The sequence below is a fragment of the Limanda limanda genome, chromosome 2 (genome assembly GCF_963576545.1).
Source record: "Limanda limanda chromosome 2, fLimLim1.1, whole genome shotgun sequence".
In the NCBI taxonomy this organism is placed as follows: Eukaryota; Metazoa; Chordata; class Actinopteri; order Pleuronectiformes; family Pleuronectidae; genus Limanda; species Limanda limanda.
The window spans coordinates 19,905,960-19,933,871 of record NC_083637.1 but is presented as its reverse complement, the minus strand read 5'-3'; the positions used below and the strand labels follow the sequence as shown (position 1 = coordinate 19,933,871).

The following is a 27,912-nucleotide window of genomic DNA, read 5'->3' as shown; positions in this document are numbered from 1 at the left end:
CTAAATTACTTGACTCCTGTTTTTGGTCTGCAGGCCCTGTTGCTTTATACAGTATGTTTGTATTTCTAGTTTAATTCAGAATTTGATTTAACCTGTAGAATCATTGAAGCTAATGACTTTTATTTATTTTGTTCAGGGACTTGAGCAACGTGAACTGTGAGGAGCTCGGCCCACTGCCTCCAGGTTGGGAGATCAGAAACACAGCCACCGGCCGCGTCTACTTTGTTGACCACAACAACCGAACAACACAGTTCACAGACCCACGACTGTCTGCTAACCTGCACCTAGTACTCAAGTGAGTGTGTCACAAACTGCGTTACCATGGACAAATAATGGCTTTTATTGTTCCATTTTTTTTCTTTTTATAAATAAAAGAAACATTGTACGCCTACATAACTCCTCCAAAACAGAAATGGTAAATTATGAGGCCGCTTTGTGGGGCAGCATGGTGATACATGGGTTATCCCAGTTTGACATGCAGGTTGGGATTGGGTTAGGTGGAGACTCTAAAACACATAAAATAACAACCAAGAGGATAAGAGTTGGATGCCATTGGATCTTAAAAAATACCACTTATCCTTCAAAGATCTGTGAAGAGTATGTTTGTATTGATGAGCTGACCATGTCTTTACACTCGCACTGTCTGTCCTGAATATGGAAATGATGACTCTGTCTGTTGATGCCGGGATAACCTGAAATGAGGGGGGGGGGAGCTGTGATACACACTACATTCATCAGTCCTTCAGTAATGAAAATGTCTGGTGTAAGATAATCACTGATGACTGTCTTGGCTTCATTCATCTCACCGTATATTTTTGTTCTCCAACTTCTTTTCCCCTGTTCTCTCTCTGTCTCGTCGGTGTCTGCCAATGGTCTTTGCTCTTGTTCCTCATTCTCACGACTCGGCTGTCTTTTCTTCAATGCTCTCTCCTTTTATATGTCCATGTTTGGGCCTTTTACTGTTTCTGTATCTCTTCCTTATGTATATTTCCATTACTTATGTCCTTTTTCTCATTTTCTTTTCCCCATTTCATCTTTTTCTTATATTCTTTTGACTTTTCTCCTCTGTATCATTTTTTCTGTGTCCTTTCCTCTGTCATTGTTCCTTTTTAAAATGATATCCCCCATTGTTTTCTATGCCGTATTCCTCTCCTCTGTCATTCACCTCCTCTTTTTTGTCATTTTCTCCCTCTTTGTTTTCCTCTGTCTCTTCCTCCCCTTCTCTTTTCTCCTGCAGCCCAAGTTCCAATGGTTCCCGTGTGGCCACGGAGAGCCAAAACACTAACCTCAGGTAACCCGCACACACACACACACACACAGTCTGACAAATATGCACATTCCCACACTTGCATGTAGGAAACTGTCTGTATGGTTTTTCCCATTTGCACATGGTCTGTGACATAAATGTACAACAATGTGATCAGCACTCACAGGCTGAAAGACATTTTCATACTCACAGCTGTCTGTATAAAGCAGTTTCAGCAGCAAGTCAATCACAGCTTCACACACACACACATACACATACTGTACACGCGCACACACACGCACACACACGCACACGCACACACACACACAGTTACATATTTATAAATAGAAAATGCTGACTTCCACATTGGAATGTCCAGTCGGTGTGTATCAATATATACACATGCACATTTATGTGTTTAAGTGCATGTTTTGTGGAACCTCTTCAGAGCTGACCTTCCATTTGACCCTGAGTGTCATTGAAGCTCAAGGCACAGACATGACACACACTTATCTTTCTTCTTTTTTTGCATATTTGTGTTTATGTAAAAACTTTATTTTCTCATGCAAAAAAACGATTTTACTTGCTCGTACAATCATCCTGTGCCAACGCACCTTACTTAGAACATTTGATACAAACCACTACAGTGAAAAGGTACATACTCAGTTTTAAACATCAATCTTGTAGTTGTCCTAATAACTTTAGATGAGTGCTGGTGTTTAAACCGCTGAAACAATGAACGTAGCTGAAAACCTAATTATGTTCAGTCCCTGTATAGATGCAGAGGCGTCCTCCTCTCTGCAGGAGCCCAAACATTAAGACATGTGCTGCTGCTCCTGTGCTGTGTGCGTCAACCTAACCTGAAGCGGGTGTAACTCTATTCCAGCCACATGATTGGTTCAGTGCGGCACTATTATCATTCTCATTGGCCGGTTATGTTGTCTGTAACAACATGAAGGGGATGAGTTCTATCCATTCTATCAACATTATTTCATCATGTCTCAAATTTCTACCGAGGAAAAGTTATATCGCAATAATTATCAATAACGCGATATATCTTTAACCCTAAAATCATGTCTTTTTGAACAAAAGTTGCCTCTCAGATCTACAAGACAAGAACCAGTGTTTCTCATTAATTATATATACCATATTTTAATTTGTTTTAGTTTCATAATGAACCAAATGTTTTTTTTACGCTTCTCAAAATAACACAATAGATCTTTAACTTGGAGTGTGCAGCACTATTTGCCACATGCTTGCGTATGCTGTCATGCTACTGTGAGCTATTGTCTGTTTTTACCGTCCACACAGACAGTCAGACTTCATCGTTTTTTAAGTTGTGGTATCAATGTAGTTCTTTCTCTCACGTGAGAATTTATCTGTCACTCTTTAATCTGTGTAGCTGTCACTCGGAATTTGTTGTGTGTGTGAGTGTATTTCATGTGTTTACATGTGCACCACCATAGATTGAATTAATGCTGTAGGAAAAGTACACACACTCACCCTACCCCTAACCCTGGCTGTGTGTAATGGAGAGTTGTCAGTCCATCTTTCAGTGTGTTTGTGCTCTCTGTCAGCAGTCTGCCTTCACTGGAGCTCAGTTCGCAGCCAGCTAAGCCAGCAGAGAGGCCTGATAAAGCCGACCCCGCTAGGGAGAATAATACAAAACACGTGTTAGCACAGCATCTGTTAGCGCAGTACCAGTTCTCATAGACTCAGCGAACACACATGTGCTGAAGACCTAAGCTGTGTTTTTGCTCTTCAACTTTGCATTTAGTGAAAGTGATGGCTAGTTAAAGCATCTGTGAAGAAGAAGCAATTCATGTGGAAGGAACTTGTGATTGTTATATATGAATCCGTGAGAAAAGAAACGGTATGACAAACTGAAATCTAGGATTGTTTAAAGGTTTGTTGGCTGTCTTGTAATTTCCTTTGCTTCCAGCCTGCACATGTATGAGGCAGAAATCGCCACAACATGGAGATGTAGAGATTTTCTTCCCTTTTGGCTTTTTGAGCAAGTTCTTAGTCAAGATCTCTTGCAATAACAGCGGCTGGCACGACAGACATGTTTGAGAAATCAACATCTGGTCATTTGGTTAAATAGTATCCATATGTGTCAGAATAGCCCCTGGTTGTGAGTTGAAGCTCAGCTATGTTCTCCAGTCTGCATCATTAACTGCTTGTCTGACTCCTTATTAGGAGAGATTTGAAGAAAGTCCAGACAAAGTTTTAGAGCTTTGGTAAGGTCAAAATTAACAAGTTCTATTTTGAATGCAGCTTTTTTAGATGTGTACTGATTGATTAAAACTCTCTCTACAAACAGTTGATGTCAGTAATTGTTTGCACTTTATTTGGCCTATATCTGAATAAATAAATGACAGAAGTCTTTGCCAAATTTGGATATGTGGCATTTCAGGTTGTTGAAAAAGTTTAAGCAAATCAGATATTTATTCTGGCTTTTAGGACTAATCAAATCAGCCAATGAATTTCAAGCAATGAAAAGTAGAACTTGAATGTGTCAAGAAATCATGGTTTTCTTTTTCCCCCAAAAAACGTTATATATGATAAGTATAATAGGCAGACTGTGAAGGTATATGAGCTCAAACCCAAATAGTTGGACAGTTGTTAGACAAAAACTGGCAACGCCACTTCTGCCTAAGTACGTCTCGTCCTTATTAAACCTCTGGCGATAGTATTTAGTGTCAACTTCAGTTGATTTTCAAAAATGCTCACACAGTATTTATGCAAGGATTTATTTTCCCTTTGTGATAGATAAATAATCTAATTAGACAAGTGTAGTACAAACTATATTGATGAGACTGCCGACTGTCTTTGGCTCTGAAAAGCTGTATTTTATTGGGCGGGCTTTTAACGACCCAGACATGATGTTGTATTATTTATTGTGAGTGAGGCTCAAATACACATAGGGTGTCTGACAGCAGGCCCATTAAAAGAAACCGCAACGGTCAGTGTTAATCTTATTATTCCTTATCCTTAGGTATGAGAAACCAGTGCAACCAGTCGAACTGTGAACCACTACAATTCTCTGCCGAGTCATCTATCCTCTTTTCCACTGCCCTTGTTCAAATCTTGTCATCCTCTAATCTCTACACCTCCCCCACCCTGTCATCTCCTCTGTCATTCACACACGCACACGCACGCACACATGCACATAGACCCACACCATCATCACCCTGCTTTAATGCAATGACCTGTTTTCATACACAGAGATTGAATGCTGGTTTATGGGAGCGGGGTTTAAGAATATACCAAAACTAAACCGAAAGCTTTTTTTCGAATATCTACATGGTTGCATAGATATTGTTTTGATCTAATTTATTGTCTTCACATGCTGCCTAGCGTTTATCATGCAGCATTTTATTACAAAGTATCAGATTGGTCTCCCTCTTTAGTGCATTGCCTCAGTCACTGTTGTGTGTGTGTTCATATATAAAACCATTCTGGGCATAATTCCTACTTATTTATTGTCTCTTTTAAACTGGAATCATGGACATCATTATCTTAGTTCTCTGGACATTTTGTGTTTGTTCCCGAAGTCTGGACTGAATTGGGAGAGAAACGTTTAAGGTTTCCAGCACCTAATGCATAAAATAATTTACTGACTGGTTTTGAGCGTCAAAACCTTGTAACAGTTTACAAGTTTAACGCTCTGATTGTCTGTGTGCAAGTGTTTTATTTGATCAACTTTCCCTCCACTGAGGAGGTTACGTTTTCATTGTGTCTGTCTGTTAGTTGGCAGGATTACACAAAAACTACTGCACAGATTAGCTCAAAACTCGATAGAAAGTCAGGGAAGAACCCATGGTGTGGATCTGAGTTAAAAGGTGGATCCAGGGATTTAATGTCACTTTCTCTGCAGCGTTTCCCACAGAATTCATTCAATCTATGGCGGTAGCTCTCATGTGCAGCAGATTCCAAGTGACAGGTACACAGACTAAAGGTTGAAAGACAATATATAAAGAAACAGATTTAAATAAACAAAGGGTTGAATAGAAAAAATAAGTATTTTTTCTGATTGACCTGCTGACAAAGCCTGTAGATGCATTGTCGGTAGTTTGAGCTTAAGCAACTGATTTAATTTGCATCTCTGACCATGTGTATCCTTTAACATCCTGTCATCAGACGTCTGTGAGATTAAATGGCGTGGAACAGATTTGATATTTCATCACTGTGAATCTACAGTTGGCACCTCAGTTGACTGCGCCACCAGGACACGTCTTGGTTTAAATGTGACTCCGACAGCCACATCGTCGTTGACCTCAGAATGATGAAAGCCTGGAGTTGTCTGACAGTCAGACACAGCTACATTACTGTGGTCTGCCACACTGTTTCTCACATACCCAGCTTCCTGTCTTGCACCAGCTCATAGTTTATGTCTGCAAGATTACATCAGTGTTTGCTGTTGGTATTTTGGTTTGGCTCTGGCTTTTAGTTTGGTGGCTTTTCTTTCAATCAATTTATAAATCTTCCCCTGATTTAATCTCGATATTTGCATTGATGTGTTAAAAAGTGCTGATTAAATTTGGTGTATTATGGCTGTGTGGTATATGTAACCTTTGAAATATAAGTAAGATTAGCATCAAATCCCAGGATATCTATGATATGCACTGTGTCTGAACTTTTTGCTCCTGTGGTGGTAATATCGTGGTATGTGAATTTGAGCCCTGGTGTAGGCTGATGTGTGTGGTAGAGGTCGGGGGGGGGGGGGGGAGTTAAGGGTTCGTATCCACGACTGAGCGTGAATCTGCCTTAAGAAGATAGCAGCCTGTGTGGGAAATAAAGTGAGTGATGTTTGTTCACAATTTTACTTGATTTGTACATTATTTCGACATGTCTTGATTTAGTAACTTTGCCATATTTTTCATCATGATTTGTTCATGAAAATCAAATGAAAGCAGATTTTCTGTCATGGCGGATTTTTGCAAATCTTTCATTCTCAGAAAGTGTCTTCAGATATTTTAGTCTCATCACCACAGTCTGTCTGCTGCTGGTTTCCTGTACTTCATGTACTTTTGGAGAAGGTAGTGTGCAGATGTGGGTGCTTGGCAGCTGGGAAATATGTTAGAGGTCACATCTTAACTGGCAAAACACACATATTTATCCAAGTAAATTACACACACACATACACACATACATACTGTATATATGTACACATTGCCTCCATGTTGTGCAGCGTCGGCAGTATCGCTCTCCACTTTTTGCCTGACCTGTCTGCCCTCCCTGCTTTCCAGGCCAGTGTAAAGAGCAGGGCAGCAGCTGATACTCTGAGCAGAACAACTCATAAAGGACCCTTTGATTCTCTGGGCTGGGTGGGGAGGGGGTGCAGAGTGGGAGTGTTGTGGCGGCTGGTGCTGCTTTCACACCCCTACACTTACTCAACACTCACTGCAGCCCACCTGTGCCAGCTGCCACAGTAAAAGGGGCGAGTATACTTTGTCCTACACAAACATACATGCAGACTAGCTCTCGTGGGCCTGCTCCCCCCCCGCCTGACACACACCCAGTCTGCCTCCACTGCTCACACGAAGGATGGAGGCCGATCATGACTCCGCAGGTTCAGGTGCAGGTGATCCAGTTCAGGAAAATGTTCGCTCCCTCATTTCTTGACTTCTTCAGCTTCTTTCCTTCCACCTTGGAATAACAATAATAAAATCATCTGGCTCTCAGATTGAATTTGAAAGTTTATATTTCTTTCCAAACTTCGTATTTCACCCGAGCTGTCACAGCAATTGGAACCTTTTTTTTTTTCTTCGTCTCAGGCAGATATTCCAGCTCTGCTGTGCTTGTATTTTCTATATTTACCATCAAATATGCAGAGCTCGTCCCGTTTGGAAACCAGAGACGATGAACTATGTCGAAACGTATTTTTAATTACACCGTGTCCTCCGAAGGAAAAAAAAAGTGCGCTGAAATTATGCTTTATTATATGGTTCTTGAACCTCCCAGCCAAAAGCAACTCATTCCGTTTTGTTTTAAGGTCATCTTTTCTTCCCCTCCTCCTTCCTTAAGTGGTTTTCAGGACTGCTCTGTTGCAGTCTTACCCTTTCTTTGACATGCTAGGAGCCTCGGCGCCTGCCAATAAAATAAATAGCAGTGGACTTGATTATACAGGGATAGACTGGTGAAACACTGCACCCATTTAGTTTGGAAAGCCCATATAGATGAGGCCTTTTTCAATCTACTGAACCAAAGAACCCAAAAGTACAATGAGTGTTGCAACACGTGGGTGGCTACATGCTGCTACCTCAGAAGGCCTCTCTTTCCTTAAGATACCAATTCAGCCCTCTTGTTTTGCTGCCTTTGTTTGGCCAGCAGCAGCAGCAGCCTCAACACTCCTCCCTCGGCGGAGGACAGTCGCCTCTTTTCTAGAAGTCGTCTGCTGGCTCAGCATCTCTCCGCAGAGAAACAAGGGCTGCTGTCCTGCGAGATTATGTTTTTACGAGGCCCACCCAGACATCTCACCACCAAGACAACAGCGAGCGCCAGAGGAGGCCAGAACTACAACACTGACCATGGCACACATCTCTGCCAAAAGCGTATAAGAATGTATCTCAGCCTTTCTCAGAATATACAGGCTCTGAATGGCAACAGAGCAGAGGTGGATACAGCTCAGGATTTAAATTCCCTGAGTTGAGATCCTCGGTGACAGGCATGTTTCCCAGCTCACGCTCTTTACCTCACTTAACCGTGCTCATCGGAAATTGCAAAACAGTGCTGCACTTTGGCCAGGCAAACATGAACACACTGCAGGGGCTGGATTTTACATTTATCAGAACATCATTTATAGCCCAGAGAGATGCAGTGCCATATTGTCAGAAAAAAAGACTGTTGGATAAGAATAAGGAAAGGTGGCAGCTCCATCGGTTGGATGATTTAAGTTCCAGTCGTGGTTGATGGTGGGCAAGGGTTTCCAGTAGGTTGGAAATCAATCGTGTCAGTCAGCTTCTGAAGGCTTTGGACATAAGTTAAGATTTTTTGGGGATGCAAAAGATTTGATGACTCACACAGCTGGATATTTAGGGGCTGTATAAAATAATTAAAGTTTAAGGGGTTAGACATTGAGAGATACTAGCCAGAGGCACCAGCCCCTCCAACACTCTTCTTTTCTTCCTTTGTGTGTCTCTCTGCCTGCTCAGGTTTTATCCCCCTCACTCGGTCTTTCCTGGGGTTGATATTTCAGGGCTCTTTGCTTTGACAGGAGGGTGAGGGAATTTCTTACCAAATTCCCTGGTTCAGCGGTATGAGGATATCTGAGATGGAGGGGCTGAGGAATTCCCTTCAGGACGTATCCCTCGTACCTTTTTCTCTGTAAAAAATCTGTTGCCTCCACCAATCTAAAAAATATGACTATGACCATGTGACAGTAAACGGCTGCAGTACACCGAATGGACATTGGCCTTTGGAGAGGGCAGCTCAGGACAAACTATTCATTACTGCTTTTTAAGTAGATGATAAATCATGCTGACAAATTACTGTTCTGTCTTTTCCCTTGTGTCCCTTTTTCATGTCACTCACCTCACGCTCTGCTGATCTCCCCCCCGACTGCTCCTCTTCCCCTCCACCTCTCGCTGACTGCTCATCGTCCACCTCCTTTTCGACCGCCTTCTTCCTTCCAGTCATCCGCCTCAGCTGAAGGAACAGGGAGGTCCTGGGGCCCCCCAGCAAGCTCTGTCGCCAGCGCAGTTGCCCGAAGAAGCAGAGTGCCTGACGGTGCCCAAATACAAGAGGGACCTGGTGCAGAAGCTGAAGATCCTGCGGCAGGAACTGTCTCAGCAGCAACCCCAGGCCGGCCACTGTCGCATCGAGGTCTGCCGTGAGGAAATATTTGAGGTATTAAAAAGAACCAAATACATTACACAACACAGTTTAATACACGGACTAACACAAAACCAGGGCTGCACGTTTTTTGGTCTTTTTCTTTTTTGCACATAGCACTGGTGCTACAGAGGTTGATAGTGTTGTAGCACAGGCTGCAAAGATGGTAAGTATAATGCACTAAAATAAAAACATCAATATATATTCTTATTGGCAGTTCAACTCTCTTTAAAATCATTATCTTAATTATATATTTATATTGGATTAAGAAAGTGTATAAATTACTTATAATAGGAACAAAAACTAAAGTGGGAAACCGTGTGTGTTGGTGTGTACACAGCAAAAATGTTCCTGGTTTGAATCCCTCGTTCAACCAGGGTCCATCTGTGTAGAGTTTACATGCTCTACCCATGTCAGGGTGGGTTTCCTTTAGATACTCTGGCTTCCTCTCAGATTGAAGTTTGGTTAGACTCTAAATTGACTGAAGGTGTGATGGTGAGTGTGGATGATTCTTTGTCTCGGTATGTTGGCCCTGTGATACGCCTGTGACCTGTCCAGGGTCTTCCCCGCCTCTCGCCTAATGTCAGCTGGGATTGGCTCCAGCTCCCCCTACTACCCTCTAAGGATAGGTGCTATTATGATAATGGGTGGATGGGAGTATGGTTTTGATAACCATGGTTTTTACTCCTATGACAGATAACAACTTGGAAGTAAAATAACAACCTGTCATCAGTCCACCTCACACACAAGCAAATGATCACACCACAGTCCACACAAAAGCAGCTGTTTCAAACACAAGTACACAAAAACCGTATCACATTGGTGCTTCAGCAGGAAATGTGTTAATGGCACACAGTTTTTTTGTAGCACATGCAAAATATATCTCTCTCTATGCAGCCATGCAAGATGATAACAAAGCAATTGTTTTATTAGCCTAATGCTCTTGAGAGCAGTCATAGTAGCTACATTGCAAAACGAATAAGAACACTTCCTTCATGTTCACAGATCATGAACCATCACGCAAACTTCACTACACTGTTTCACTTCAGCAGAGCAGATTATTGTCTTAACATAGTTCTGATCATTAACATGACGCTCAAACGCAAAAATGTCTTCATGTTCATTAAACCATAAAAATCAAAATAAGACCATAGCTGTAAAACCCACGCACACAACTGATAGTTACCATGAATTTTATGTGACGTGCATTGATCACGTGTTTGTAAAATTCATCATTGTGCATCAGAGCATCGCATGCTGACAGGCAAAGTCTAAAACATCCATGAGAACAATGGCAAACCTGGATAGTTGGATTTTACTGGCCTTTTTTCACCCTGTTTACGATGTTTGCCCGAAAGGGGCCCGAGGCAGCACAGAACCACTACTCGGAACCACTTTAAGTTTTCCAGGGAAAGGCAGAACAAAAAGACCTCCACAACACCACAAAAAAAAGGTTTATTTTTTCCTTTTCTTCTCCTGTCCTCCGTCTCTCGTTTTCTTGCTCTCCCAATCATTTGTTCTACTAAGGCAGAGGCATTCTTTCTGGATGATTTCAACAGCTACAGGGGAGGAGGGGAGGAGGAAAGAAAGAGCGGGTGAGAAAAGGAGCTCAGGCAGCAGTGGCAAGTGTGCAGGGGCCAGACATAACTTAATAACTACAAGTGGAGCAATGAAAAATATGACTTCACCCCCCTTCCACGTGACAGCTGTGGAAGGGGAAAGTGAAGTGTGAAAACCAGCTTCACAGACCCAGTGTGCACGAGTGTGCATGAGCCTGCAATGCTCAGTGGGATTTCCTTGTAATGCATGTTCTCTGTCACAATTAGACATGTGATCAACAATGAGTCCCTCTCTTTACGTGCAGCCATTAATGCTATGAGGCTTTTTATTATTTTAGACACTTTTTATACATTTTGTTTTCCTAATCAATATGCTTGTCAAGCACATTGTAACTGTGCTTTACCTGAAATGTTGACTCCTGTGTTAGCAGTTTCAGATAAACGTTGTAGCAGTTCTGCTGATAGGCCATTTATAAACAGAGTAATGTAAAGAGGAAACTGGGAGAGGTGGGGGTGACAAAAGGGGGTAAGAGCAGAAATATCAAAATGCATCTGAAATGTTATTTCTTTATTGTAGCTTCTTTTTGCCCAACCATCCATATTCTTCTGCTTGTCCGAGCTGGGGTCTTGGAGGCAGCTCGATAAGCAGGATATTCTTGACAACCCAATCCCCAGCCACGCTTTCCAGCTCCTCCTGGGGGATCCCGAAATGTTCCCAGGCCAGATGGCACATGTAGTCCCTCCAGCGAGTTTGAGGACGACCGCTGGGCCTCCTCACAGTTGGGCGTCACCAGTAAACCCTCAATAGAAGGCGCTCAGGAGGCATCCTGATTAGAAATCCCCTTTCTAAGTGAAGGAGCAGCGGTTCTACTCCCAGCTTCCTCCAGATGGCTGAACTCCTCACCCTATCCCTGAGGCTGAGCCCAGACACCTGACGGTGAAAACTCATTTCAGCCGCTTGTATGAGCATTCTTGTGTTCTTGGTCTTTACCCAGAGCTCATGGCCATAGGTAAATATCGGAACGTAGATGGACTGCTAAATTTAAAGCTTAGCCTTGCACCTTAGCTTCTTCTTCAGCACAACGGTCCAGTACGTTGTCCACAATTCTGCCAACACCTCATTGACAATACTTGACAGTAACATCTGGTAAAATATTTTTATTCGTATATCCCATATTTACAAACCACAAGGCTAATCAATATTTAACATCCTCTGCCCATGAGCCTCCAAAGGAAAATTTTATTAAATTTTTTTAATTTTCACAGTAATTGATAGTTTTGAATTATCCTTGAATGCTAATAGTGTCCAGGACTAAGCTATTGTGACATCGTACCAGTCTGTTTTCCTGCCTCTGCTCTACATGTCAATCCCGAGCTGTAGAGAAGAAAACCATCTACATCTGCGATGAAAACATTCCTTCATGTTGACAATCATAGTTCCATGACCTAAGCGTCAAGTGACAAAGCTCACACACAGCTCCAATAGTCCAGTCCAGTGTTATTCTGCGGTCTTCCTCCCACCCATCATTACTACGTGGGCTCTCTGAACGTTTGTTAGTCCCATAAAAATCGAATGTTTGTTTGTTGACGTTCAACTTCTGCTCACATCATGTTTGTATGCACACACACACACACACACACACACACACACACACACACACACACACACACACACACACCAGCAAAGCTTTACATTAAAAGTAGCATTTTAAATGCACTGTTTAATATAGAATTTACTGTGTGTTGAATCATAGGAGTCGTACCGACAGGTGATGAAAATGCGTCCAAAGGATCTTTGGAAAAGACTGATGATCAAGTTCAGAGGAGAGGAGGGACTGGACTACGGTGGAGTGGCAAGGTAAAGACTCTTATTTACTTTTCTGCTTGTTATTGACAAAGCCAGATTACATCCTTTATGTTTGTTTGAGAGTCTGTGTGTGTTTGTTAGGGAGTGGTTATACCTGCTGTCCCATGAGATGCTCAACCCGTACTACGGCCTGTTCCAGTATTCCAGAGATGACATCTACACTCTACAGATTAATCCGGACTCTGCCGTCAACCCGGTATTTTATTATATTATTTCGTTTCATAGTCATATTTGTGAAGAATTGGTGTTTTTTAGTCATTAGATGTAGATGAAAAAGTAAAATATCTTTTTGTTTAAACATCTGCACAGATCTTGGCAGGAAATCGTTGGATGTTCAAACTCGAGTCACATTTCAGCAGTCGTTTGACACTATGCAAATTCGATTTTTCTTTTAAAGAGCAAGAGTGTCATTGTGACATAACATTATTTCAATTATCGAATTCTCCTCGGTATTAATATAGATTGATTTATGTTCATGCTGCAGTTTGATAGAGCAGTAAATGACTATCTCGTGTCCTGGCTAATTGTGCTTTGTGCTAAAAATGTATGCGACCTATAAACTGAATTTTTCTTTAAAGAAGTATTAATTAAATTCTTCCTATCAATATTTCTGGTTTCATCTGCAGGAGCACCTGTCGTACTTCCACTTTGTGGGTCGCATCATGGGAATGGCGGTGTTCCACGGCCACTACATCGACGGAGGCTTCACTCTGCCGTTCTACAAACAGCTGCTGGGGAAACCCATCACGCTGGACGATATGGAGTCTGTCGATCCCGACCTCCACAACAGCCTCGTCTGGATCCTGTAAGACCTTGTTTTACCAGGCAACATATTATATTTTTCTTGTTAATAAGTGTGGAAATACACAATTTCAAAACGCTAATTTTGCACTTGCTATAACTTTGTTCTGGCTTTCTGATTTGAGACAGGGTGAAAGAATAATGTTGATATATACACTAAAGGCATCAATGCACCATTCAGTTCTCAACAGTTTAACAAATACCAAACTAATTCTAATGACTTTACTGCCCTCTGCTGCTACATCAGTTGAACATCTAGTCACAAAAAGCCTAGTCAGGAGTCATTCTTATCCCGACAGATAATCTAATTGATCATTTTACATGTTCTTATGATTCATTCTCGCTGAATCATCACTGACAATGCAAAGTTGTAAAATTGCTCAAATATAGTTCAGATTAAGAAGATTGAGATTAAGAAGTCCTTTATTAGTCCCGCAATTGGGAGATTTTCATTGTTACAGCAGCAGAAAGTCATCACGTAGCATGTAGCAAGTAGCATGCAGTACTTGGATGAAGGAATATAAAGAAATAGAAATATAGAATCAAATGCCAGTCGTGACTGACCCTCTCTCTCTCTGCTCAGGGACAATGACATCACTGGTGTCCTGGACCACACTTTCTGTGTGGAGCACAACGCCTACGGAGAAATCATCCAACATGAACTGAAACCTAACGGCAAGAGTATCCCTGTGTCAGAGGACACCAAGAAGGAGTACGTCAGGTAAGGAGGAGGATTATCCCCCCCGCTGCTTTCACACAGATCTCCAGTGGCTGTGCAGAGCGTCACGTCTCCTTGAGCTCGGCATGGTGAAGAGGAGTCTGGAGTTTGTTGTCTGACAGACAACTTGTATGTTTCTCACGTTCCCCTCCCTCCCCCCCCCCCCCCCCTTCTCTTGCTCCGCAGGTTGTACGTGAGCTGGCGGTTCCTTCATGGCATCGAGGCTCAGTTTCTGGCATTGCAGAAAGGCTTCAATGAGGTTATACCTGAACACCTTCTCAAAGCCTTCGACGAGAAGGAACTGGAGGTACAGCTCTCTGAGTCATCTCATCCCTGTTTACTGCGATCATTAGCATCCTCTCTCTCTCTCTCTCTCTCTCTCTCTCTCTCTCTGTTTGTTTTTGGGCCTAAATACGAAAAAAGAAACAGAGAAACGACCGCCCTGGTTAACTTCCTGTATGGTATAGCTAAACTGGCTAACTGGAAGAGCAGGAAGAACCAGATGTTGGGTGTAGGCTGGACAGATGTGGTGAAGTGTCTTAAAGGCTTGGTAGCAACTCACGTGAAAATAGAACACGCCTTCTACAGCCTGACCAGTAACCTGGAAGCTTTTACATCTCAGTGGGGGATCGGACAGGTTTTATGTTCAATAGAGGAGGACGGTTCACTGATCCTTCATTTTTAAATTCCATGTGGGTGTGTGACATGTAGTTTTCTTGTGTAAAATATGATATGATCGAAGTGTTATTTATTACGTTTATTTCATGAAATGATTTAACTAAAAGTTAACTTAAAAGTCAAAAACTCTCTCTCTGTCTCTGTCTGTCTCTGTCTGTCTCTGTCTGTCTCTGTCTGTCTCTGTCTGTCTCTGTCTCTCTCTCTCTCTCTCTCTCTCTCTCTCTCTCTCTGTCTCTGTCTCTGTCTCTGTCTCTGTCTCTCTCTGTCTCTCTCTCTCTCTCTCTGTCTCTCTTGTCAAATACAACAATCTATTGTCTAATAAACAGATTTATTAAATGATGCGTTTGTATCTCTGGCCCTCTCTGCTCTCAGCTGATAGTGTGCGGCCTGGGAAAGATCGACATCGCAGACTGGAGGTCCAATACCCGTCTGAAGCACTGCACCGCCGAGAGCAACATCGTGAAGTGGTTCTGGAAAGCCGTGGAGACGTTTGATGAGGAGAGGAGAGCTCGCCTGCTGCAGTTTGTCACCGGCTCGTCCAGAGTCCCGCTGCAAGGCTTCAAGGCGCTGCAGGGTATTTATCTGACTCTGTGTTAACATGTCGTTTAGTTTGACCTCTGCTGAAAGTCAGACTGGTTCAAAACATTTAAAGATAGACGCCTTCAAGAGCTAAATGATGTGAGGACTTAAGAGAGTATCAGTCAATGTGATCTTTCTTTTTAATGAGAAGATTTTCCAGATTAATAAATGTGATTGTTATCTGTTCCACTTAATATTCCTGTTCTCATAATAGTTATTTTATTAAAGTTTGGCTTTAATCCAGATAATTTAGGGAAGTCATTTAAATCCCTTTGAGGACATCTAATGAAGATCCTCTGAGCTGCAGACATCTGCATATAGTGTTGTTTTTGTTTCACAGCCTTACTTTAGAGAGCTGCCATCCTGCCCCGGTTCTGGTTCGGCTTCTCTTTAACTTGGTTGTACTTGAACAGAGCCGATAAACTAATAATGTGAAACCAGAAAATAATCTCTTTAATTCAGAAGAACAGAGCAGAATTCTTCCCTCAAGTGAAGCAGTTTGCTCCTGTAAAGATAAAGTAAGAGTGGCCTCTACAGATTGAGGGCCTCAAAGGTATATTCTGCTATAAAAACCATGATGTGGCTCAGACAAACGATATATAATGTGTAACATGTTTAATGCTCAGCTATTATTCATTATGGAATACGGAACATTTTCAAAAGATCAGTAAAAGAAAAGTCCGATAGAAACTTTTCTTCCGTGAGCAGTGGAACACAGAGAGCTGTACGAAACCAAATACTGGACTCTGATGGCCGCTGGGTTTGTGCTCTGACTGCAGGTGCTGCAGGACCCCGACTCTTCACCATTCATCAGATCGATGCCAACACCAACAACCTGCCCAAAGCTCATACCTGGTGGGTGTCACATGCACCCACACACACACACACACACACACACACAAGCTTATTTGATCACAATAACGCCAAACAATACTTTCTATCTCGGCTTCATTCACTCTCTCCTTCTCTCCAGCTTCAACCGGATCGACATTCCGCCCTACGAGAGCTACGACAAGCTGTACGACAAGCTGCTCACGGCCATCGAGGAGACGTGCGGCTTCGCAGTGGAATGAGAGACGCATAGGAGAGTGTGTTTGTGCATGAACATGTGTACCTGTGTGCGAGACTCTGAGCGATTTGTTATTGTAATTGTGACATGCCGACGGGCTCACTGTGAGTCGGACCCGTTTCTCTTTGACCAGCCTGCAGTCTTCCTCTTATCTCACCGCTGTCCACGTCCCGTTTGAACAGCTGCTAGAATCATCGCAAATCCTTTTTTGTCTTGTTTGTTTTTTTTTTGTTTTGGTGTCGATCATGTGAAATACAGAGAGCAAATTAAGTGCTGCAGCGTTTTCCTAAATCAATTTTCTTATCATGTGGAGTGGATGGTTTTTTTTTCCCCCCAGAAAAGGTGAAAAAAACCCTCCAATGTCTGGTCACCTTACTTTGAGTCTAATCATATAAGGAAGCAGATTATTAACATGCAGTTGTAGTGTTTTAAAAAATGAGAAATGTGAGGCTCTATTTTCGTTTTGCATTTTGAGCTGATTAAAATGATCCTCGTCATGCTACTGAATATGCAACATTGCTGGTAGCCATATCTTGCCCTAAGTAGCCATCTCAACCTCAGCCAGTACGGGAGCGCCATGAATCCATCCTACCTCAGTGCAGCTCTTTGACAGCTGAAGGGTTTTATTCCAAAATGATCTGCATCATCTGTTGTGCAAGTTGACTGCTCACGTCATTTACGATTCAGAATAGAAGAACAACGTTACAGAATTAGTTACATTTTTACACCAGCAGTTATTTTGTACCTATAAAAACATAAAATAAAAATTGGTACAAATCATTTTGAAATGAAACTCACGCAGCCCGACTCGGACGCACAGCAGGAGGTCTTAGGTCTTGTGGCGTTTTTGAGTCGAGTCTGTGATTGTTCAAAGACGAGAGGAGGACGGACTCTGGTGAAGAAGAAGAAGAAGAAGGAGGCGGCTTGAATCCTTTTTTGTTTGTTCAACCCTGAACCACTGCACACTTTGGCCACAGCGCTCGTAAACCTGTGTGTGTGTGTGTTTCTGCATGTTTACACAAATGAACGTATGTGTGCGAGGAAGGTAGACATTTTGTAAACAAGCTCCCGTCACCTCTGCTGACCCGGTATCCTGTGTATGTCACCGTGAAGCTAATTGAACCTCATCGTTCGAGTCCGGTTTGTCTTCCTTTTCTCCAGCGGTTACAAGTATGCATGTTTTGATTTTATTTTTTTCGGGGGGGTTCTTTTCATTCTATCCAACCCAGCGTAGCTCATCACACAGGCGTCATCAAACGGCCTTTAAAGGTGGACGTCTATTTTCATCAGTTGAATAAAGCAGAAGTATTTCTTTCCTCTCTCTCATGTCACTTTACAGCACTTTACAAACTCAGCAGTGATGTCAGGACGGCTTCTTCACCTTACATTCAAATATATCATGTTTTTATTTGCTACTCGATTACATTAGAAATATACAGAGTAAAAAGTATCTATACACATGTAATGTTTGAGTATATATACATATATATACATATACATATGTATATGTATATATATATACATATGTGTGAGTACAAATGCATAGCTATTTTGTATATTGTTGCTTTTTTCCTCTTTCTGTTCAATTTAAATGCAAGCATGTTGCCGTCTGTCACAGACCTCTTTGCATTCTCAGGTGAAGTTGTTCTTTTTTTCTTTTTTTTTTACATTCATGAGTTTGGTATGTGAGAAGGGGTCAAACTGGTTTTAGTGCAAACTCTATTTCAGAGGACCTGTTGTAAGACTCACTATAGAGTGAGAGTTGAAGTGAGATGTCGATCACATTCACTTTTTGACATACATACACACACACACACACCTTCATAGGAGAACAAGAAAGGCCATATTTGCTGCTCCTGACATCTGTGTCACCATAAAATACCAAACACCACAGACGACCACATTGTTTCATATGCACAACAAGTCTGTTTGCCACATGAATTTAGAAATGCCGTGGAATGGCCTGAACGCTGTCGGCAGACTCACATCCTCGGGGGTTTTATCTGCCGACTGATGCTTCACAGTGAAAATGTTAGAACCAGAGATGCCCCAGTGAGGAGAATCTCCATCACCAGAGCCAAAATAAAAAAAAACTCTGCATGAACTAAAGCTCGAGAGATCAAGCCTATTTATTTGCTTAATTATTACTCTCTGGAAATATGTTGACTCAGATAAATCATTAATTTGAATATGTATCCTTCATTTATTTGCAACCGTGAACAGTTTGTCAGCAGAACCTCAGAAAACTTTCTTATTATTTGTCTGTTATCGTGAGACAAAACAAAAATAGTACAGTGACATCGTCTATGTTTTTTTTTTACAGCTACAGAGAATTTCTTAGACTTTTACCTTTTAATAATAACTCCACTCAGAGGCAGAGAAGAAATGCATTACAAGTTCTTTTGCACATAATATGCATACGTGGGCTCCAAGTTATAATCAGACACTTCCTTCTATTCACCAAATAGTTAATGGACTGATTGATCTTCTTTGTAGATAAAGTGTATATATATACACACATGTTCTTGATATGCACACACACGTATGTTTGTCCAGTGCACACACTCCTCTTCTGATCTTTGTTACTTTTCATCTGCACCAAGTTTTCTGGCTGGTTCAGTCTGCAGTGCAAAATTTTGTGGGGGTTGAAAACTTCAACTAGGGGAGATCACACGTGTCCTCAGTCCAGCAGCCAAATGATACATTAACACATAATCTGTTCCAACTTATTCTTCAATGTTAAATTGATCAATCTTTGATGAAAATACATTTTTGTCTTCTCTGATCTGATTAATCTTCTGATCTCAACGCGTTATGTTTAATTTGTTACAAACAACAAACCAGCCCCCCCCCCCCAACACACACACAGTTTTAGCACAGATTTAGTTTCATGTGCAGTTTTAATGAGCGCGTGCAGCATATGTGAAAATGACTTTTGATTGAATTCAGTACAAAACAAACAACTTTTCTTTTCAACTGCACCATGTTTGATTTCTCTGATCCTCTCTCTGTTTTTGTATTTATTATGACAGTATACGTGTTCATAGTTTTTCACATCAGCTGCTCTGTGAGCTTGTAACTGACACCTGTACATAAGGACAATAAAGAAGCAATGTAATAAACTTCTTGTACCCTTGCAGAAAGCTGAGCAATAAAACTGTGCTGTTTGGACCTCACAGCATTACGTTTTATAGAAACACATCTATCACGTCTTTCTTTTACTGCTTAAACATTCATGCGATTTTCCTAGTGTAAATCTTTACTGAAATAAAAAATAGTATCACATTAATGCGACAACTCACACATGTAAGAACCATAAATTAACCTTCAAATATTAAAACGTTGGGAATTTAAGATACATATAATTATATGCGTAAACATTGGGTGTTTGGAGGATGTTTTCATAGTCTTACATCTATTGAAATGTAATAAAACTCCATTACAAGCCAAAATCCTTGTACATAATTATCAGAAAAATTTACTTATATAAATGAATTTGACTACTTTGCATTTGCTTCATTGTCACAACTAATCACATGTTATAAGAAGTAAACAGTAACTAGTGTCAGATGTAGGTGTGGTAAAATGCACAGTGCTTGTCTGATATATAGTTGCTTAGAAATAAAAAAGCAAAGAGCTCAATCACTTTACAAACTTTTCACTTAAAGATGTTTTACGCTTTTAGTTTTTGTCTTGTGGAGTATCTTTACTGAATATCAATTTGGTTTATTGAAAATTTCTGACTTTATCGCCTATTTTTAGTCCAACCCCATTGGAATAATAACTATTATTATAGTTTTCCAGCTGGACAAATCTAAAACTATTATATTCAAAAGACTGCAAATAATGAATTAGGATAAAACTGCGAGAGTGTGAGGAAAAAGATCTTCAAATAAGATATTCATTGAATAAAATTATCTATGGTGCAATTTTGAGAATGACCATATGACCAGGAAATAATTTCAAAAGTAATAAATCAAATATTCAATAACAATGTTCAGGTACAGTATTTTCATCATGATTATTAGAGCCAGATTTTACCGTCTTAATTAACGCCTCTGAAATGTCTATATTTCTATGGATTGTTCAGATGTTTATATTAATGTGTATTAACCTTAGTGATAATTTCATGTACTGTGTGTTTTTGTCATCAGTCATAAGATCAGTGACTAATAATGAAGAACTGCTAGATGAACCCGACAGGTTCTCTGAAGTGAAGCCAATATGTCTGCATCGCCCCCTGGTGGCCGCCTGCAGAACAGTTCACCCGGAAGTGACGTATCTGCTGTCTTCACCAACATGGCGCCCGCCGCTGGACGAGGATAAAGAGGCTGGAGGGAGGAAAAGAGGCAGAAAGAGAAAGGGACCGAAGCTTCCGCGAGGTGAGAAGGAGTCGGTGTCACATTGAAACAAGTATCAACAAGTGAAGAAACGTTCCGGTGTGAAAACGAAGCCAGGGACGTTTTATTGTTCCGGTGTGTTTGCTATCTACTGGCAGAGCTTCTGAGCTAATGTGACACACAAAGCTGTTGTTCTTGTTTTTTTTATAAAGTCCATGTTTTATCCCTGCAGGTGTGTGTGCGTCCCGGTGGAGCTGAGGGAGCAGGACTGACACATGGGGGGGGGGGGGGAGGAGGCTGCTGTTTACATGCTCACACATGAACTCCGGAGTATATCCGCAGCTTTGCGTCCCGACTTCCTCTGGACACACTTCCGGAGCCTTTAGGTGAGGGTTGGTGCAGCAGGTAGAGCCACATGTTGTTGTTTACAGCACAACCACAAATGAACAATAAATAAATCATTGTATATTAAGACTAAAACCCAGACCATCCTGGGATGTGTCTCAACAGGAACCAATTCTAGTTTTGTCAAAACCTTCATTCCTTGTGTCAGACATTGAATAAAGGGCTTTGGCAATGATTAATTCGCTTCTTGTTATAATTCAGTTTGATGGGTTTGGTTAAGGTTACTGTGGTGTACTCACACTTAGGTTAGCTACAAATATTGTATTGCAGAGGATTTCCTGCTGTGGTCTCACGTGGTTTTTTACATCCAGAGCTGGCCACAGAAAGTCTGCAGAAAGCCTGGAGCTTCTCATTTGGACATTTGCCTTCTGCACTGAGCTCTGGACAATCTGCGGACATTCTCTGGAGGGACTGGATGTGAGAACGCAAACATCGAAATGAGAAGCTCCGGACTTTATTTGGAGGTTCCTCAGTCAGTCCCCTTGTAAAAACTCCGGAGAACGTCCTGCGTGAGCTGATGTGAGAACACAGCAGGACGATGCTGGTGATGTAAACACAAACATGTGGTCTCTGCAGCAGAATGCAACCTCCAGAGAAAGTCCGGATCCCATTCTGCAAACATCCTCTGGAGGTCATGTCTACAAACGGCTAGAGTCCCCTTTGAGAATTTCAGATTAAGTGGAGTTCAATGCATGTCTGAAAGCAGCTTCACCTTTTTAGTGTTACTGATCCACTTCCTGATGCTGCAGCCTATCACTGCATTGCCGTAGGATCTCTGGGATTATGCAGAAAATGGATAAAATGTTCATAATCTGTGGTTCATTAGTTTCCTGTCACGACGAATCATTCTGTTGTTGGTATGTTATAATAAGTTACAATATGACTTCATATCTGCAGAGGGAGCATGTCCTGTTCCACGGCGCCGCTGAAGTGATCGCTTGAATGTGGTGGCGCCATAGCACGGATTGTCAAACTGAAGAAGAAGAGGAATCAGTGGCTGCTGGAGCTGGCTGACGATGTTTGAACACCACGATTATTGTTTAGCAAAAGAAAAACCCAAAGAGCCTGATCCCTCGCTGATAAAGAAGGAGAAACGCGAAGAGGCAAGACTGAACCGGCTCAAGCGACTCCAGAAATCCAGGATAACTCTGGGCGTGGCCTATCCCAGATGGAAATCGCTGCTGAGGGACAAATGTTTTAAGAGCCACGCTGACGTTGCCTTTTTCCTTCTGGACAGGTAATTCAGCCCAGAGTTCATTTCGTTGTTTTCTATAGCTTTAGCTGGAACGTGGCTGAGGGAACAGTTTCCTTCCCTCATGCCAAGGTTGAACAATATACAACTACCATCAGAAATGTAAGTTTATGTTTTTGTATTTATTCGTTTTATTTTAACCTAAATATCAATAAACTAAATGTAGATGGGAAAATTCCGCCAACAGTTAACATGACACTTTACAGTTTACAATCCAGGTGGAAACTTGTATTGACTCTAATTGACAATTGTATTGATAATATTATTATTACTGTGTAGTGCCTATTTGAAGTGAGACTTTATTCACTTGCTCCTTATCAGTGGTTTTGAAATGGAGGCCCACAAAACCCCGGGATCTGTGATAAGTTTCCAGAATCATCCATTAAATTATTAATATGTATGGATCTTCTATGTTGACCGCGTGAAAATATTTTAAATACATGTCTAATATAGACATTTCTCTTGTGAGAGTAAGGGCTCCCCAAAATAGGCTTTATCTTGCAGTTGGTCCTTGGCTGCAAAAGAATTGAGAATTGGTGTAATCTGATAATTCACGGGTTAGATTTTATCTGACATTGTGTTTTTGTGTCTCCATTAATGGATACGTACCGATCAGCCAATGTCTTGTAATGTTTATGTTTGTATCATTGACTGTTCTAAGTTGTACTTTGTGGCAAATTCAAAAGGTAGAAGAGTTCAGGCCTCTCCGGACGAAGCCTTTATGAAACTGATTGTCTGTTGTCTGTAGTGTAACAGACACTTGGCGCACAGTAGATTCTCCAGGTTATCTATCCATGTCCAAGATCAAGAAATTCTCCCAGCTCCTCAAGACCAAACATGATGTAATTGACGATGTGATTGTGTCTTCGAGCTCTGATCTTCTTGGTGCCGCTCTTGTTTCTCCAGCTATGAGAGAGACGCTGCACCACTGACTCCCATGAGTGAGAGACCAGTTCAGGTCCCAGCTCCAGCTCTGTGTGGCCTCGGGGCTTCCAGTTGGACGTACAGGCAAGTCATCACATCGGGCTCATATGTTTGACTACTAAGCAGCTAATGGGTGTTTTGTGTGCAGATGTATCTCCATGTGATTTATAGAAAACGCTCTGGTTCACTGACCCTCTGAACAGTTACCATGTACATTCTGCTACACCACCCATGCAAATACACTTACTACGTACTTACTACAATATATTCATATTATTTAATTTAATATTCCCCACTCCTTCACCCGGTAAACTGCTGCTTCATTTTGCTATGTTATATATTATATGTTATATGTTATATGTTATATGTTATATGTTATATGTTATATGGTATTTTATTATTTATTTTATTTTGTAAAGCCCGTCTACTGCATAGATGTTGCCTGCCAGGTCACAAGCTCACAGGTCACACTTACTACGTACTTAATACACATATATTCATATTATTTAATTTAATATTCCCCACTCCTTCACCCTGTAAACTGCTGCTTCATTTTACTATGTTATATGTTATGTCATTTTTTTTATTTTGTAAAGCCCGTCTACTGCGTAGATGTTGCCTGCCAGGTAACAAGAATTTCACTGCTCCGATGACGCTGTCATTGGTGCATGTGACAATACACTTTGATTTGATTTCTTCTTTACAGAGGTGAACATCTGAATGTCAAAGCAGAAACCACAGGAGCTCAGAGCCTTGAACAAAGGTAACAGTTCACAGCCATAATGTCTTTATTCCACAAGTGTCTGTCCATCCGTATTATTCAAATGTGAGGAGAGTTGTGTAACTTTATCTTAATTTATTTGTGCGTTATCAGATTTGTAAGTCTTAAACATGCGTAAACGTGGATTGAGATTTCTACAGCAACATCTCCGAATGTCAAGTTTCAAGTTTATTTGTGTGCATAGATAGTGAATGGGGTAGATTTAATTGTTTCTTTATTTTATCCTTTTAATTCCTGCTTAAATTGTTTTCATAATGTGTTTGAATGTGATATCAGGGTTTTCCCTGTTTCCTTTAGTCTCAAAGAATTTTGTTAATGTAGAAATCTGCTCAGTTCCAAAGAGTCGGCTTCAAAAGCAAACATCGTCTCTCCCACAGAAAATGCAGCTTCTAAAGAGTCTGACATTATATTCCTGTAGCGCTATAAGGGAAAAGGTCTAGGTGCACTTAAATGAAAAATAGCAACCAATGTAAAAAAGATCGTCTTGAGTGCTGTAAAGCTTTTGAAGTAATTCCTCGAATACCCTGACGTGCCACTAATTGGTGTTTCTCTGTGTGTTCATGTAGTGATTGTGATAGTATCGATTATAAACACCAACTCATGAATTCACCACACGGAGCTGAGTGGGGGACTCTAGCTGCTCCTTCCATCCAGTCGTCTGAAAATGGAAAGGTAAACGTCACTGAGACATGAAACATTTCAAGCTGTAATGTTGTGAAAATATCTTGTTATAACAACAAACCTTTCAATGAGATTGTGGTTTACTAAGTGCCCAGGTTATCATAGCTTCTTGCTTCATATAAAAGTTTCATAAAATTAGGAATATCAAAACTTTCTCACAAAAAAATTCTCATACCATTCCTTTTTTCTCACAATCTCGTATCACGGCTCTCTCAAATCATCTGATTGATGCCACAACATGATACTGATCTGTTTTTATTTTTCTGACGTGGCAGCAATAAGCGTCAGAGCAGTTCTCAGTGGATCATGCGAGGCAGAACATTAACATGGGAGTTTCAGCTCCTGTTTTTACTTTTGTTCATTTGAAGCACACACAGAACGTGTAGAACACCACAACAATGTACATACTTGTCTACTATCATTCAAAATAAGTCTTCACATCTTTTTAGTAGCTTGTCCACCAATTCATCATTGAATTTGTAAAGCAGGTTAGTTTATCTGCTGCTTGAAGCTACAAAGCTGTTTACAAAACCAGATTGTTTCCGTTTGAGTGAAAGTTGAAAAGATGTATTTTCCACCTGTGTTGATGATCTCCTTCACTCGCTTTCTTGATCATTACGTTTTGTTGCTTTACTGTATGATTTAATTGATACCGTGGTGTTGCCTGTTTCCACTAATCTGTGCTGATGGATTTCTGTTATTCGTCCCATTTTTAAGGAGCAAGAGACCGAAGATGCAGCTTGTGAAAGACGGGACAGTCAAGAGGAGCAGACGTCAACCGAACAGTCAGAAAAAGACGGTGAGTCGAATAAAAATAAATAATCTGAAGCTCACAATTTGTTCACTGGGAAAGCGACGTTATATCTAATGTCTGTTTTAAAATGGATCCCCACAGATTTGGAAGAAGATGAGGATGAAGAATTCAGCACCTCTTTAAGTGTGGGAGACGGCCGTTACCTGGTGGACTTAGGGAGGTATGATGATGTCACGCTTATAATATAAAGAGCACAAAACCATTTATCCAAACATAAAAAAAAACATAATTTTTCTGATTAGAGATTTTGATTGTGAGCCATGTTATATGCTGCAAATCTTCTGTGCTCTGAATCAAATGCTTTATGGTCCTGATTCTTTTCGTCGCTGGTTCCAGACACACAACTCTTTCTTAGGGATTTTCTGAAACATCCATAGAGAGAATGAAACCAGTGCTGTTGTGAAAGTGGTCGCTCACTGTCACATTATTGAACAGACTGAAACAAGCGCGTTTGACTGTTGCTTCTTTTCTCTCACAGCCCGTCAGAGCTAATCGTGGATGAAGCGTGCATCCTCCAGCTGTTCCGGTCGTGTCGGGAATGCAGCAGACAATGTAAAGTGACTAAATATGCTAAAGGACTGAAGATCATCGTTTTCCAGGAGTGTCGCTTCTGTCAAAGCAGCTTCGAATGGACTAACCTGCCGGACGATGATGAGAAACATGATGATGATGATGATGATGAAGACGAAGACAACAAAGACCATAGCAATTGGCAGGTCAATGGAAACGATCCAGCCCACGAACAGACAAACACAGCACCGTCGCCAAAGAGGTGTTGTGTCTGAAATCACAATGGCCGCTCCAGGAATATGTTTCTGTTCTAACTCTGGATTCAGCTGGACTTCTGGGTATTACGCTGCATTTCTCTGGAATGTTTTCACGCTCTCTCGCCATTGATTATTTAATGATCCCGTCACACATTTAAAGAACCGCCTGATGCAAACAAGGAGATGATGTCTGTTAATGCCACACGCTGCCCCTCACTGGAGAAGGTGAATCTGACGGTTAAACACAAAGGCAAAGACGGATCATTGGGTTCGCTTTTTTTTCTGTTTTGGGACGTGTCGATTTGTTTCTTCAGTCGTCATCAAGCTGCTTGAACGAGCAATGCTAATTTCATGTTAATAGTTCAAAGTCAAGATCCCTTTTACACCTGGAATTAACTTGAAATCTCGACTTGTTTGTTGACAAGTTTCGCCAAACTGTGCAGGAAGAATGAAGTCAGCAAAAACACTTTTAGAACCGGGAGTAAATGCAAAGGTCTGAGGATCTTTATCCAGATAATGTTATTAGATATGCGTGACACATTGGTATCAGGTGTAAATAGGATGTATTTTAAGCTTTTATTTTATACTCTGTTTCTATTCTCCATACATTTTCTTAGAAGAACTCCCTCTATTGCTTGAGGCCCAGCTCCAGTCTATCAGGAACACTGTCAGTATGTGTGTGTGAATCTATACAGTGATCTTTGTCCTTGTTAATCAAAGTTGTGATTTGATTTTCACACCATCAGATACAAAATGTCCCTGTTTTTGATACTTTTTGGTCAAGTGGATTTTAAAATGATGAAACCTCAATAAAACACTCAAATAATAACGTGCACCTTCTGTAAAAAGCTTGAACTGTGACCCAAGGCAGGATGAGGGAGCCCACACGTTTAATGAGGGATGACAGGACATGTGCTCATTACATCTACACACAGTCATGGGAGGACAGTGTGTTAACATCACAACTGTTGGTGTCATGAAGCTACCACGTCTGCCTGTGAGTTAAAAACAAATCACAACAGAGCTCATCAAACACTGATTATCATCGCCCCCTGGTGATCAGAAAGCACAACACCAGGTTCCATTAAAAATCACAAACATTGGGTAAAAAATAAATAATCTGCGAGCATTGTTAAATTATTAAAAGGAAGACATCGCACGTGAAATGTAAAACAAGAGGAAGTTAAAAATCTTGTCTGTTTCATTCATACTCACTTTGCATCGGTGTTGCCCATTTGGCAAGAGGAAGAACGTGTTTACAAATGTTCTGCTACAGTAACAGCACACACACACACACACACACACACACACACACACACACACACACACACACACACACACACACACACACACACACACACACACACACACACACACACACACACACACACACACACACACACACACACACACACACACACACACACACACACACACACACACACACACACTGCACAGTGAGGGAACCACTTTAAAACATTCTTAGTTACCAAGTATTAAAACCAGGGAAGAGGAAGGACTTTGTCCAAGGTGTCTTCAAGTTCAGGTATAGCAGCTGAGGTGAGAGGAAGAGTTCGCGAGTAGCTACATTTAGT

General features: G+C 41.2%; 2 protein-coding genes across 4 annotated transcripts in view; both read left to right on the top strand.

The window, feature by feature from the left end:
* LOC133021724 (E3 ubiquitin-protein ligase SMURF2-like) overlaps positions 1-19,550 on the top strand; it is a 62,127-nt gene extending 42,577 nt beyond the window's left edge. The window contains exons 10-20 of the mRNA XM_061088692.1: positions 137-295; positions 1,238-1,291; positions 8,884-9,097; positions 12,396-12,499; positions 12,590-12,704; positions 13,135-13,313; positions 13,893-14,030; positions 14,214-14,334; positions 15,078-15,279; positions 16,064-16,139; positions 16,258-19,550. Of these exons, the coding sequence (XP_060944675.1) occupies positions 137-295; positions 1,238-1,291; positions 8,884-9,097; positions 12,396-12,499; positions 12,590-12,704; positions 13,135-13,313; positions 13,893-14,030; positions 14,214-14,334; positions 15,078-15,279; positions 16,064-16,139; positions 16,258-16,357 (1,462 nt within the window). The 3' untranslated portion in view covers positions 16,358-19,550. The remainder of the gene's footprint in view (positions 1-136; positions 296-1,237; positions 1,292-8,883; positions 9,098-12,395; positions 12,500-12,589; positions 12,705-13,134; positions 13,314-13,892; positions 14,031-14,213; positions 14,335-15,077; positions 15,280-16,063; positions 16,140-16,257) is intronic.
* A 1,116-nt stretch (positions 19,551-20,666) lies between these two features.
* Positions 20,667-27,146, top strand: LOC133022604 (uncharacterized). Of its 3 annotated transcripts, none has more exons than XM_061089440.1 (8): positions 20,667-20,735; positions 21,996-22,335; positions 23,257-23,358; positions 23,981-24,037; positions 24,622-24,727; positions 25,454-25,535; positions 25,632-25,710; positions 26,029-27,146. In XM_061089440.1, the coding sequence occupies exons 2-8, from the start codon at positions 22,115-22,117 to the stop codon at positions 26,333-26,335; spliced, it is 954 nt and encodes a 317-aa protein (XP_060945423.1). In that variant the 5' UTR covers positions 20,667-20,735; positions 21,996-22,114; the 3' UTR covers positions 26,336-27,146. The 3 variants fall into 3 exon arrangements, with proteins under 3 accessions (XP_060945423.1, XP_060945432.1, XP_060945441.1); XM_061089449.1 differs by lacking the exon at positions 20,667-20,735 and adding an exon at positions 21,010-21,079; XM_061089458.1 differs by lacking the exon at positions 20,667-20,735 and adding an exon at positions 21,010-21,098.
* Positions 27,147-27,912: the final 766 nt, after the last annotated feature.